Here is a 14,842-nt window from a genome sequence, read left to right on the forward strand (position 1 = left end):
TTATGAAAAACTAGCCTGGGTGCCCGGCATTGCCCAGGTGTCTGGAGGTGTGCGTTGAGCAAAAAAAAAAAAAATGATAGTAGACAGGCAGGCTTGAACTCGTGACGTGAAAGTGAAAAAAAAAAGTGAATCTGACGTCTTACCACTACTCCATGATGTGACAGGAAGTTTGGAACGTTAAAATTAGGCAAAGTCAATCCAACCAATATGATGACTTGCAAAAATGGCTCGCAAAAATCAACCCCTCCTTGTAGAAAACTGCCCAGTTGAAGGTGAAGGAATTAATATTTTTGGCTAATTTTTTAAAAATATTCGTCCGAGATGTCGAGCTTGAAAATGATACTGATTATGTGAAAATCCGTCGCCTCTGTCAAAAGTTTTAGGCAGACATACATACATACATACATACATTCAAACAGACATATGAGATTTATATTATAGATAATAGGGAATGGGACAACAAAAACATCCTAAAAATCATCGGTAGGTTTGTAAGACGTTCCACATTCTTTCTAAGAGTAAACTGCTCATAATTTTCCGATGTCTACATAGAAGACAGAGTTTAAGTGGAAATTAAATATGGATAGAGTTTGAGTGTGGAAGATTCATTTTGATCGTAGCCAGAGGATTAAATGTATATACAATAGTCAATATATGAAATGTGGCAACGTAAAGCGAAGAATGTCACTCTTCCCTGATCAATTGAAACTTGAAAAGATAAAAAGATTTAGCATAATTAACTTTATCTACCATTGAAACACATAACCAACCTATCTGTCAGAGTGTGAGGTAATGATCTAGAACATTGGAATTCAATCTTTAGTCAAGTCGTACCAAATATAAAAAAAAGATACTTAATGCTCCCTGGCTAAGCACTCATAAAAATGAATATCAAGGGTAAATGGAGTAACTCTGAGAAAGGAGTGTTATTCTCCCCTACATTTTTGAGTCCTTGGGGTGCTCGCAATTATGGTCAGTCACTTTACTCTTGACTATAGAAATTGAAACGCATACTTTTTAAATTCTTACATGATGGAGTTGGTCATGCAGTAATTGTCCAACTTTGATTTCATTAAATTCGTTTCATTTGTTCTCATGCATAAGTTTGAAAAATGAAGAAACAGAAACTAAATATTTTAACAATAATAAGGATCATGACGAATTTTACCTGTTGGTCAGCATCCGACTGTCTGTACTCTGAGTAAACATGGCTGTGTGTAGATGCTTTGGTAGAGCACCTTCAGCCAGTGCCAAGTCTTGCATCTTAGCAGCAATCTCCGCATCCCCTTCCTGAAAGTAAAATATACCATATGAAAATATTATCACATATTTCTTTTTCTTTTTCAGAATATAAATGCCATTTTCTGATACTGGAAACTAGGTCAAAAAGTTTGTCAGCTGAATATATTTTTTTTCTGTTATATTGAACTAGTTTGCACGTGAATAAGAAGCAGTAGAAGAGAGAGACTTGCATGAAAAAATACAACAGAAAGATACTTTTTAAAAATTCTATATTCTTGTTGGATAGCCTTGCCAGTTGAATATAAACCCCATCAAAATTTTGACAGTTTGGAAAGAAAGAACAGATTAATAATAAAATAAATACCTACCTCAATAATAGCTTTCATAACTAAACCGGCACCTTTAACTATTGCCATTGATGGATGCTAAATTGGGTAAAAAAAACAAAATTAAAAAAAAATAAACATTAAAATTATATAATACTTAGGTTTTATGATCTCTCTCATATATATATATATATATATATATATATATATAAAAATGGAACCACGAAGAATTAAAAGAATTCTTTAAATGGAGACTTACTGAGATAATAAAAAGCTCAACATGTAAGATGGAGCTTAGATAAAAAAGGAAAAAATTATTAAAAATAAAATAATAAATCAACAATACAAAAATATATACTAATGCATATAAATTTAATCATCCAGTCAATAATATATCCAACATTTGATAACCTCAGCTTTGGCTTATACCACTTTCATTGCAATAAAAATCAAGCGTCGCTCCCTCACCTTGATATCCCAATATTTTGTTCTTAATGTACCTATCGCTAAACATTGCATTTCTTATATGTTACTTAGTATCCCCTCCCCTCTTCTGATGAGAAGCATTAAACTTTGAAATACCTAGGTATAAAGAGCATTTATATCCCTTACTCATAATGATGTAATTTCCTTATTGAATGGATGATTAAATATATATGCATTAGTATATATTTTTGTATTGTCAATTTTTCCTTTTGTATGTATATGTGTGTGTGTATATATATATATATATATATATTAGTGTTGGAACGATTAATCGGAATAGGAAATCAAAAAGTCAGAACTTTTGGGGAGTATCGGAATTGCAAAATTTTTTTCTGTATTCTGACGCCCAAAATGATTCTTTTCATTGTTTTTGTTTGTTTTCGGTTAAAACTTAATTTTCCATAATTCGTATTAATGATGAAATGATAAATTTTTGATTTGAAACTGCCAGAAAAACTATAATCTAGAGATCATCTTCATAAATGTATTTATATGTTTGAATTTATTACTTATATGTCTGAATTTGTTAACGTTTCTGCTAGTGTCAGATGATTCAAGAAGATGTATATGTAAGATAAAGACGAAACATACACTTGTATGTATTTAAAATAAATGGTATTGAGCACGCACAAATACACCAAACAGAGTATTGTTGCAACAAAACTAAAAACTTCTAGTATTTCCTGTCATTTGTTATAAAAGTTAGAATTTAAACAATCTTGGCAGATTAGCAAACACTTCATTTGCTTCTCAACTTCATATTTAGTCTTATGACCATTTTACATGCTACCATAAGTTAGATGGCTTTAAGAAATTGACTTCCGAAATAACCTATTTCTGGTCAGGTCTTTATTTACCCCTCTTTCCCTCAAGTCCATCTTTTTCACTTCCTGCCAGGTTTTCCTTTGCCTTTCCCAGTGAAACGAATCTGCTACCTAACTGTTGTACATTTAACCCAAGAAACTACATCCATTCTTTCAATGTGGCCATACCATCAAAATCTCCTGTTCTGCAAACATCTCCCTATACTGTTCAGATTTAATTTTCCTTTGAAAAGTCTTCAAAGGACTCATATTAGACATCCATCATATCATTCTCATTTTTCTCCATGCCACACAGACCAGGTTTCACTGCCATGCATCACCAAACTGCGCAAACATGCCTCAAACTTTTTCCTTGATCAACTGCGGTAATGCTCTGCTGGTTAGTAACAACAAATATTTTCTGAACTTACTCCATCCACTTCTAACTCTTGCAATCACACCATGTCTTAATATATTTTCTTCTAAAAGCAAAAATTTCTGTATTTTATACACACATATAAAAATGAAAAGCGATAACTCACCTGAAATAATTTGAAGACAATTCTGCCATTGGCAGCAACCATTTCAAGCATGGTATCAAAGTGCGCACCATCAGTGGTTTCACTGTATGGAGCACACAGTGCAAATGTCAAAAAATCTAACATAGATGAGATCACTAAGGCCCCAGTATCTCTCACCTAAAGAAAAAAAATGAGACATCCAAGTTAATAGTAAGTGTGTGCATGCATGTGTGTGTGTGAATTACATTACAGAAATATCAATACTTTACTTATATATGCATATAAGTTAGAAGAGCATTTCATCCAAGGCATGAAAATTGTTAAACAAAATGTTTTTACTATAGGCTTTAAAAATAAAGGTACAAGATTCAATTTGAAATTTATTTATCTTCAAAGTGCACTTTTATAAATTTTACAAAGTAAGGTATAAAAATTTAATTTGAATTGAATCAAAAAATTACCTTGGATTTATTTTATGTAATGTACATTTTGTTGCAATTTAAAAACGTTATCTTTCATCTAGAAATTAATGATATAGATAAAAAATTTTCAATCATTTTTTTTTTGTTAAGTGCAACAGAATGTACATTACATAAAATAAATGCAAGGTAATTTTTGATTCAATTCAAATTAAATTTTTATACCTTACTTTGTAAAATTTATAAAAGTGCACTTTGAAGATAAATAAATTTCAAATTGAATCTTGTACCTTTACTTTTAAAGCCTATAGTAAAAACATTTTGTTTAACAATTTTCATGCCTTGGATGAAATGCTTTTCTAACTTGTATCTTATCTTTTTAAGATTATATTTTAAAACTCTCCTTCTCTCTATTTCAGTTTGTATTTCTCCTCACACCACAACTCATTTTTTTGCAATCCGCTCTTTGTAATACATGTCTGAATAATGAGAAAATCTGAATTTTTTTTAACAAAAACTTTAAAATAACTTTTTTAGATTCAATTGTTTTTAAACTTCTTTCAGAATAGAAAATCTTTAAAATTTAATAAGGAATATATTTCATATAGGTTTCATTAACAAATATTCAGGACATAACGAGAAAAATAGAGATTAAAATTTCAGAAGGACTGTATAACTGGTTACGGTCAATAGTAGTCCCCGCCAGCGAAAGTCTTTGTTATTGTTATTCTATTATTATTTAAAACATTTTGTGTCCTGCTCTTTCGCGCGAGGACTAATAAGTTTACAAATAGTCTACCATTTGTAGTATTGTTTAACATTAGAACTTTAACGCTTAACTAAAGAAAACACAAATAATTTCCAAGTTGTTTTTTTTTGTAAGAAGAACTAAAATAAATTTTATGAAAAAAAAAATAAATAAAAAAACTTAACACTTTTATTAATTCTGATGAGAAAAGATTTACTTTTGAAAAGCCTAGGTTTAAGGGAAATTTAGTTCTTAGTTGAATATATAAAAAAAATAAACATGTCCAGGCTTGAATATTGTTTTATGTATCCATATAGAGTGGTGTAAGGAGATATAATATATTATGTATCATTTTCAGTATTTACTCACACAGTGCTCAATACGCAAGTAGAGCTAGATGGTAAGTTATGAAAATATATTTTTGGCAATTAAACTATGCAGAAGCTTCTGTGTTTTATCCCCAGGATGAAATGCATGGAATTCATGTTATCAAGTGTTTTTTCTATATTCACATGGTGTTTAGTCTAACCAACCAATAAGATTCATTGTTTGTTCTTCTTTATAGGGTAATATTTTCATTAGTCAATAGCAGAACTTTTCTCGAACAAAGGTTCAGATAATTTTTACTTCTGTGGCTTTTTGTATATATTTTATTATATTGACACTAATTTAGAAATAATATGTATATTAGATACTGAGAAGTAATTATAAAATTTGAGGTTTGTAAGATAAACTCACCACATGTGCATTGAACATTTCTAAGAGATTTTCCAAAAACTTTCTGGAAGACATTAAGGAATATTTATTCATTTGTTCTTGTCGAATATCATAGTCATCGTGCATCGGCTGTTAAAAAAAAAAAATAACAATTATTGGATTTGATTACAAAATGCTTATTAAAATTCAATTTAACTTCATAAAATGAATACTTTTTTTTTCACAAATTTGTTAAAAAAAAAAAAGTAAAAACATTATGATCAAAAGAAAACACTAAAATGAGCCCCTCTCCCCACTCTTAACTTTAAAATTTACTCCATGAAAATGTCCAGTATTTTATAATCCATAAAAACTAAAACAAAAAACATTTGATTGACATGTGATGTCTGAGAAAGGATATTTACTTGGTTGGTTGTGTGATTTCCGGGTGCTCAGTGTTCTGAGCAGGGTAGGAGTTACAGACTGATCATGCAAATTCTAAGTGTAATTACACGACAGTTGTAAATAGTTTTAAGTAGATGGCTGGAGAATGGTTAATGAAGGTCATGCTAATGTTACATTGGAGAGGATTGAACACTTAAATGTCAATTTCAAACAATCAATCAAGTTTTTCAAATCGAAATCAAAATGAAATTCTTGGTGAAAAGAAAGGAAAAACTTAAACAACGCACTCACAAAAGTGTTGAGAGAAGTAAAGAGTAACGAAGTGGGTTTTAACTGAACTTTAATAGTTCTTTCCTTCTTGCTAATGTATAGCATGACTTCACGAGAGTGGTAGAAAGTGGGTGAATAACATTAAGGAAAAAAAAAAAAAAAAAAAGGAAAAAAAAAAAAAGGAAATAAAAAATTGGAAGATTAGTAACCGACATTTTTATTTTTAATTCAATTATTTTTCATTTTAAAAACAGTCGAGCTTTGGGATTCATGTGAAAATGAGGAACAATAAGTGAAAAGATAGGATAGAATCAACAAAAGAGATGTTGCATCATGAAAAGGAAAAAATATGTTTTAAGCAATATGAACACATTTGAAGTTTTTCAGAGAAGAGACAATATTCATTGTTTTTACTTGCCGTGATTTTTTTTTTTTTTTTTTTTTTTTTTTTAAATCGCAATTGTCACAATATAAAATTTGACTGTTCATTTTTTATTCATTGCGTTGTTTGTTTCTTTTTCCATCTCGTGTATTCTATTGTTAATCATATTGTAAAATTCCGGAGATTCACTTTCAAGCCAAACTTTCCAGAAAAATATAATTATCAATGTGTGACGTCTAGCTAATAATACAAACATAACATTATTTTTGTCTGGGTTGTAACACTAAGTAATGCTAAGAGATCCCCTGTCTTTTTTTAAAATTTTCTTTGTACAACACAAATTGTTGCCAATAGTAATGACTTTCATAAACAGATATTGTTTCATGCATCCACATAGAATGGTATAAGGAGATATAGTATATTATGTACATTAGTTTATATCCACTCGAGCAGTGTTGATATACTTGGATGTGTCAGTTTTCATATTTAATCTAACTTCTATGGTTTTACAAATAATGCAATGTGAAATTTTGTGTAAAACAAGCCGAGCATGCAGGGTCCCCCTCCACGAGTGAAAAATTTACTTCCACCACAACTTTAAAAAAATTCAAGGAGTAGTTATTGAGAAAAGCGCAAACAAATGAACGGATGAACAATTTGGAGGCAATTTTATCCCTATAATGGTCCCTAGGAGCGTAGTAACCAGAGTTATCCTGAAAAATCTATTCTGGCAAAAATTTACTTTCATCATGACTAATGTTTGTGGAAAATTTAAAAAAAGAAAAAATCCAAGTTGTGGTTATTGAGAAAAGTGCGAAAGGATGAACGGAAGTGAATTACTAGGTTCAATCTCTTTGTCGGAGACCACAAAAAAAAAAATAAATAAATAAATAAAATAAAATTAAAAAAATACTCAGTATTTGTATGAGAGAGTAAGTAACTATGATAATGTATTTACGTATTGTTTTTATTGGTGAAACATTAGAAATTATGTTTTTAATAAAATTACTTTGTATATTCTTTTATGTCTTTCTTTGTAGATTATAAAAACAAAAAAATCTCTTTAAAAAAATATTTCTGCATTATTTTTATGTTAATTTCTTTAAATTTATAAAACATGTATGCAGTTAAAAACAAAAAACTTTTAGACTTATGCGAGATTCGAATTTGGGGAATTAATGTATACTCTGCTTATTCCTACTTTTGTTAACCAATCACATGCATATTTTCTATCAAACATTTTAATAGCAAACAGATTAGTGTCATGGTAGAATGAAGTCATTTGGAGTTTAAAAAAGTTGGAAAGAGGGTTACAGACATCTAATAAATAAATAAATTTATATAAATAAAACAGTAGATGTGTGTGTGTGTGTCCATATGCAAATATTTAACTGATAAACTCTTAAACTACTGGTCCCATAACACTGAAATTAACAAGAAATAGTAATCATACACAAACGATGGGTTATAACAAGTAAAATTTTGTTGTTTGGATGCATGAAAAACGCGTACAGAAATATATTGGTATGTAGAAAAGCAAAAATGTTAATTTCAACTTATTTCTATTATATTTGCACAAATTTGTTCATAGCTCCAAATTGTTTAATTTTAAATCTTTCTCAGCAATCTGCCTATCAGTAGGAAACGCGGTTTGAGCAGTAACCATTTTGGTTTTGATTATAGTTGATGGCAACAGTCATTTTTTTTTTTTTTTAATTTTTGAAATCTGTACTATATATTAGGTGCAATATAATATTCAATAGAGAATTGGCTCTGTAATAATAAATATGAAATCTGTATGAATTCAAATATATTTAAGCATATTTTACGACAGGGCAAGTTCATTAATAAATTTCTTAAAAGAAAAAAAAAAAATTTTTTAATAAATTTTTTTTATACTTCTTTTCTTCATATTATTTTAATTCATCGAACTACTGTTCTCATCTTGAGTGTGATTTTCACGTTTCGGTCGATGTAACCTTCGACCTTCTTCAGATGTATCTTGTCAAACTCGGGAATGTTTCTGTCAAATTCGGGAATTAAGACAGAATTTTGAGCGGAACTTTTATTTACCTCACTGGATGCAGGTTTTGTCATCAGTGAAGTAAATAAAGGTTTGGCTCGAAATTCCGTCCTAATTCCCGAGTTCGACAGAAACATTCCCGAGTTTGACAAGATACACCTGAAAAAGGTCGAGGGTTACATCGACCAAAATGTTGTGAAAATCACACTTAAGATGAGAACAGTAATCCGATGAATCCAAATAATACAAATAACCAATCCTCATCTCAAAAATTCAGAAACATCACTTTTCTTCATAAATAATTTACTTTTAATTTTGTTTCAGTGGATTTATACGAAGGGGTGCAATAAGTAATGCTCCTGGCCCACTTCCAGTTGTCTGATCTGATCTAGCTGACATTTTGCATGTGCAATGATTTATATCTCTATGGGTTATGTGGCAAATTATAGCTCTGAACTAATTGTGGTTTCTGTTTTACAGGTGTTTGAACAGAGTCAGGTGTGAAATGGAGCCTGTTGAATGTCAAGCAGTGATCTGGTTTTTGTATTTGAAAGGACGCATACCATAGGAGACTTTTGATGAAATGAAAGAAACTTATGGTGATAATGCCCCATCATATGACCTTGTAAAACGCTGGCATCGTGAATTCAAACATGGTCAGAAGTCTGTGGAAACAGCTCCCCAGACCTGGTCGCGCTACCCCCCTTCTGCCATTGATGAGGCATCTGTCTGTAAAGTTGAGGCTGCCATTTTGGAAGATCGGCACATTACTATTCGCTAAATAGCCCAAGATGTCAAGATTAGTACAGGGTCTGTGGAAACTATCATTCATGACCATTTACATATGCATAAGGTGTCTGCCAGATGGATTCCCAGGTTGCTCACACCATTCCAGAAGCGAGAACGCGTCGAGTGCTAGAGGATGAATTTGGAGATGTGCCAAGAAGATGAGTCAAAGTTTTTCAAAAGACTGATTACACAGGATGAAACTTGGGTCCATCATTATGATCCAGAGATCAAAGCCCAGTCAATGCAGTGGAAGCACTTGGATTCACCACCTCCAAAGAAGGCAAGGGTGCAGCCCTCCACTGGCAGTCTTCTGGGACTAGGACGGAGTAATGATGACAGATTTCCTGGCAAAGGGTACCACAATTACAGGAGCCTATTATGCTTCACTTCTGAGGAAATTAAGGGAAGCTATCAAAATCAAGAGGCGGGGCAAGATCAGCAAAGGTACCCTCCTCCTGAAGGACAACGCTCCGTTCCACAACTCGCATATCACCAGATCAGAAGCACCCTCTGACTTTCACCTCTTCCCAGACATGAAGTTGTTTTTGAAAGGAAAGCGTTTCCCAGATGATGCAGCCTTGATTTCTGAAGTCACGTCGTGGTTGGAGGACCAACCTGGGGTGTTCTACAAAAACGGTCTTCAGAGCTGCATCAAACGATGGGAGAAATGCATAACTCTGGGTGATTCCTATGTAGAGAAAAACTAATAACTGTGCCAAGTTTCGTTGCCCTACTGGTATGGTAAATGGGTCAGGGGCATTACTTATTGCACGCCCCTCGTATGTTTAAAAACAAAACAAAAAACAAATGCAAACATACAAAGAAAAATGTATGAAATAGAATTCTTAATAAATCAACATTTGTTTTATTGTTAGCACATAATAGATGTCTTACCTGCATCAATGCACACAACATATCTACAGCAGCATGGGTAACAGCATCATCTTGACGTTTCAGCGCTTTCACTACTTTTAATCCAACACGCTCTCTCATCCTAACAAAAATTAATAATTTATAATTAGAATAAAATATGCATATATACATATATACACATCCACTTGATCAAATGAATTATTTTTAATTTCTCGAACAAAGAATTAATTTTTTTCAAAATTTTAGATATTATACATCAAGGAAAACGCAGATCAAGAAAATATAAAGTTTACGGGTCTTCGGTTAATAATCTTCAATTTTTAGATAGACATAGAAAATATATACACAGACAAATGCCCTCTCTCTCTCTCATATATATATATATATATATATATATATATATATATATATATATACTATACACTAGTTAGGGTGCCCGGGTGTTTGGAGGTGTGTGTTGAGCACAAAAAAAAAAAAAAGTGGTAGGAGGCAGTCAGGCTCGAACCAGTGACGCAAAGGCGGAAAAGAAAGTGAAAGAAATCCTGACACGACAGGAAGTGAAAAGCGTTCAAATTTAGCGATGTCAATCAAAAAGTTGACTTGCAAAAATGGAAAGTTAAGTGAATGAGTTAACGCAGGCGCAGAAATGAACGTCTGGCTGTAGTCCAGTTAAGCTTTCTGTCCCGTACATGTTTCCCTACGATGTTGGGGAAAACTAGCTCCCCCCAAAAAGGGGGGAACTCTGGCAATATCCAAATGAATAGCAGTTGTCTGATATGAAGAGTTTCCCCCCACATTGATCAAAACTGATGGCCTTTAAGACATCCCGGCACCGAAGGCCAGGCAGATGCCTTTTTGCTTTGGTTAGTTTAGCTTTATTTATACGAGAAAGACAAACAAACAACAGAAACTAGGGATTTTTATTTTAAAACTCGATCAAAATACAGATAGAGATGACATCCATTTTCGAATCAGAGATATTATAATCTAGGGGGTATAAGGAAAGTTCTCCAAAATAACAATTAACCTTGTCAAGAAGCACGGCGAAAAAAGCCTTTTATGGACATACAAAAACAAGCACGGCCATTTTGCCTTTTATATAATAGACTAGCGAGAGTGCCCGGCATTGCCTGGGTGTAAAAGAAAAAGAAAAAAAATTTGGTAGGGCGATAGGCTCAAACCCGGAGCCTTGAGGTGAATAGCCTGACAACTTACCACGACACTACGTGGACAGAGAAGTGAGGAAGGGTGAAATTAAATGTTTAAAAAAAGCAGGTGTTTACACGAATGTCAATGTGCGGTTTTCATAGAAACAATGAAATCACAGCGCAGCTCAAATTTTGTAGCATAAAAGTCACTGAAATAAAAGATATTTACGACCTCCTTTCATAAATCGGACATATTATAATCTAGGGAGTATATAAAAAGTTTTAAGAAAGAGTACCCCCCCCCGAGCGTCCCCATTCCCCAAAGTCTTTGGCGGACATAAAAATTGTCTGTGTGTGTACATATATATATATATATATATATATACACACACACACACACACACATTACAAATATTATGAGGATGTAGTGTTGGAACAATTAATCTGAATGAAAATTGGGAATATAAAAATTTGGAACTTTTGGTGTATTGGAATCTGAAAAATGTGTGCCTAGTTTTCTGATGTCAAAAACAATTCTTTTAATAGTCTTTATTTTGTTTGTGTTTAATTAAAACTTAATTTTCTATTGATAAAATTTTCAATTGACAAAATGAAAAATATTTATTGATTCTAAATTAGCAGTAAAACTAAAATCTTTAGATTATCCCTGCAAGTGTATTTTTACATTTGCGAAAACATATCACATGGATTATTAATAATGGTAAGCTGAAAAATTTAAAAAAAAAAAAAAACATTCTTTAACTTAATATTTATTTATTTAGTAATTTAAAAGAATCAATAATTGTATCGAAATCAGACAGTTCCTCACCCTCCCTATAATCCAGAACTTGCTTCATGTGACTTTTGGTTATTCCCTAAGTTCAAGGAAAACCTTTGAGGCTGTCATTATGAGACAGTTGAGAAAATGAGAAAGGCTGTGACAAGGGTCAGTGACCTGTTCACACAAGAGATAGTGTAGCCAGAGGAGATTACTTCAAAGGAGACTAGTTGTATACTATCAATAAATAAGCGCACACAAAAAAAGTCTGGAAACTTATTGAAGGCACCTCATATCATTCCTCACTGATCAGGTTTCACTTCCATATATCGCACTTCGTACACATGCCTGATAGACTCTTTCCTTTGTCAACGTGACTTCATTAAATAAATTCTCATAAAAATACTTACTTCAGTAAACTCGTGAATGCTTGAAATCCAGCTTTGGATGCCACCAGTCTCCGCAGAGCATGGAACTGACTTTCAAGTGCCTCAAGAGAAATATTACTTTGGTCGCCTTCTCGATCGAGTAGGCCAGATAGTGCAGCATTAATCAACTTTTCTTTGTTCTCAGCAAAAAGTCCCTGGAATACAAAGGACAGAAGAAAGTAAAAATAAATAAATTTTTCCCGATAATCTCTCCATACTTCAAAGTGGCACTGTGCCTTGTTTGGGGTGAAAATTGAATTAAAAAAAAAAAAAATTTTTAAATTAAAACAATAGATAAATAAATAAATAAAAAATAATCTTTTTTTTTTTAATTTAAAAATAAATTATTTTACAGAAATAAAAAAAATGAACAAAATAAATTAAAACAAATTTTTTTTAAATTAAAAAAAAAAATTTTGTTTTTAAATCAATTAGTTAAATGATGTATAGAGAGACAAGATTTGATAGATTGTATTCTTATAATTAATCTTAGTTGACTGATACAGCTTGGAAAAGTAAAAAAAAAAAAAAGTGAAAAAAAATAAATGAAGTTGCAATTTGCTAAGCAAACGATTATTACTTACATCCTGTGTCACTGCATGTATCAGTCCACTGTAAGAGATATTACAGTTAAATCGTTGCACAGCTTCATCATGGCTCATAGAGGCTGGAAATAAATTGAAAACAAAAGATATTATGGATTCATATTTTTGCGTTGGTATTTTTGAATCAATAGAATATTATATATTCTATATATTATATATTCTGTGATTTGATTTTCATTTTGTGAATTGCCGATAGATTTTTAAATGAAACCATGATATATCTCCGATTTTTCCCCCAAAACTGATTAAAAAGCTTGCTACATATCTGAATACCCTTTATGTAAATTTTCAAATGTTTACACCCAAAATTGGCTTAATAGTTTGCTAGAAACTGCAAAGGTAAAATCTTTTGAACTTTAACCCCTTGGAAGCCAAATTTTCAGAAAAATTGATTAAAACATTTGCCCTATGTCTGAATACACTTTATGTAAAATTTCAAAAATTGGCTGCGTAATTTGGTAGAGACCGCAGAGGTCAATTTTTTTTAAAGCATCGACCCCAATTTTGACCCCTTAACATTTATTGTTTTAGGCTCAAATCAAATTATAAAGTTAGATCCATCTCCAAGTAACCTACATCTAAAATTTCAAGTGTTTAGACCCAAAATTGGCGGAGGAGTTTGGGAGAATTCTCAAAGGACAAATCGTTGAACTTTGACCCCTTGACAGCCGAATTTCTGGCCAAAAACCAATAAAAAATATTTTCCCAAATCTCAATACCCCTTATGTCAAACCTCGAGTCTAGTGTAGATTGAAAATTGACTGAGTTATTTGGTAGGGAAGTGTACACACACATTTTCATTTTTATAGATATATAGATTTATTTTTTAGCTTTCACATTTGCAATCAAGCAACTTACAGCTTTCTTTTTAACAGATCCCAACAACCTATAATGTATATGTATTATATATAACATAAAATAATAGTGGATTTTGACATACCCATATTCTTTTCTTTTCTTTTAAAGTTGATAAGTTCCTTTTCTTCTGATGAGTTAAGGGCAGAATAAATTAAAAAATCACATAATTAAATGAATGATTCTGCGCTATGAAACCGATGCTGTCAAGAATTGTGCATCTCAATGTACTTAAAGAAATAAAAGGTAAGATGGGCAACATTGGCAGAGTTTTTGGAAAGTTGATTTTTCATCTAATTTAATGATTTTATAAAATCTTTGGAGGAAAAAAAAAAAGGAAATGCAAAAAAAGAATAAGAGGGTGGAAACTGGAAGGGAATAGTACAGAAAGGAAAAGGGAGGGAGGGCAAGATAAAGAGAGAGACGGAAATGGTTAGGAGGGCAAGAGAGTGACGGAAATGGTGGGAGGGGGAAGTAAGAGAGAGCGGAGGGGAAAAGCTAGGGAGAAAGTGTGAGGAAAAGCTAGGGAGAAAGTAGGAGGAAAAGCTAGGGAGAAAGTAGGAGGAAAAGCTAGGGAGAAAGTAGGAGGAAAAGCTAGGGAGAAAGTAGGAGGAAAAGCTAGGGAGAAAGTAGGAGGAAAAGCTAGGGAGAAAGTAGGAGGAAAAGCTAGGGAGAAAGTAGGAGGAAAAGCTAGGGAGAAAGTAGGAGGAAAAGCTAGGGAGAAAGTAGGAGGAAAAGCTAGGGAGAAAGTAGGAGGAAAAGCTAGGGAGAAAGTAGGAGGAAAAGCTAGGGAGAAAGTAGGAGGAAAAGCTAGGGAGAAAGTAGGAGGAAAAGCTAGGGAGAAAGTAGGAGGAAAAGCTAGGGAGAAAGTAGGAGGAAAAGCTAGGGAGAAAGTAGGAGGAAAAGCTAGGGAGAAAGTAGGAGGAAAAGCTAGGGAGAAAGTAGGAGGAAAAGCTAGGGAGAAAGTGTGAGGAAAAGCTAGGGAGAAAGTGTGAGGAAAAGCTAGGGAGAAAGTGTGAGGAAAAGCTAGGGAGAAAGTGTGAGG

General features: G+C 32.4%; 1 protein-coding gene across 4 annotated transcripts in view; it reads right to left on the reverse strand.

Annotated features, from left to right (window-relative positions):
* The window catches only part of LOC145303528 (dnaJ homolog subfamily C member 13-like), a 328,576-nt gene that overhangs the window by 150,769 nt on the left and 162,965 nt on the right, over positions 1-14,842 (reverse strand). For all 4 annotated transcript variants that reach the window (XM_080144980.1, XM_080144981.1, XM_080144982.1 and 1 more), the window contains 7 exons: positions 12,922-13,004; positions 12,320-12,492; positions 10,005-10,104; positions 5,284-5,391; positions 3,400-3,555; positions 1,611-1,667; positions 1,169-1,290 (listed from right to left, as the gene is read on the reverse strand). In XM_080144980.1, the coding sequence (XP_080001106.1) occupies positions 1,169-1,290; positions 1,611-1,667; positions 3,400-3,555; positions 5,284-5,391; positions 10,005-10,104; positions 12,320-12,492; positions 12,922-13,004 (799 nt within the window). The remainder of the gene's footprint in view (positions 1-1,168; positions 1,291-1,610; positions 1,668-3,399; positions 3,556-5,283; positions 5,392-10,004; positions 10,105-12,319; positions 12,493-12,921; positions 13,005-14,842) is intronic.

Source organism: Euprymna scolopes, chromosome 19 (genome assembly GCF_053919585.1).
Source record: "Euprymna scolopes isolate OS-2025 chromosome 19, ASM5391958v1, whole genome shotgun sequence".
In the NCBI taxonomy this organism is placed as follows: domain Eukaryota; kingdom Metazoa; phylum Mollusca; class Cephalopoda; order Sepiida; family Sepiolidae; genus Euprymna; species Euprymna scolopes.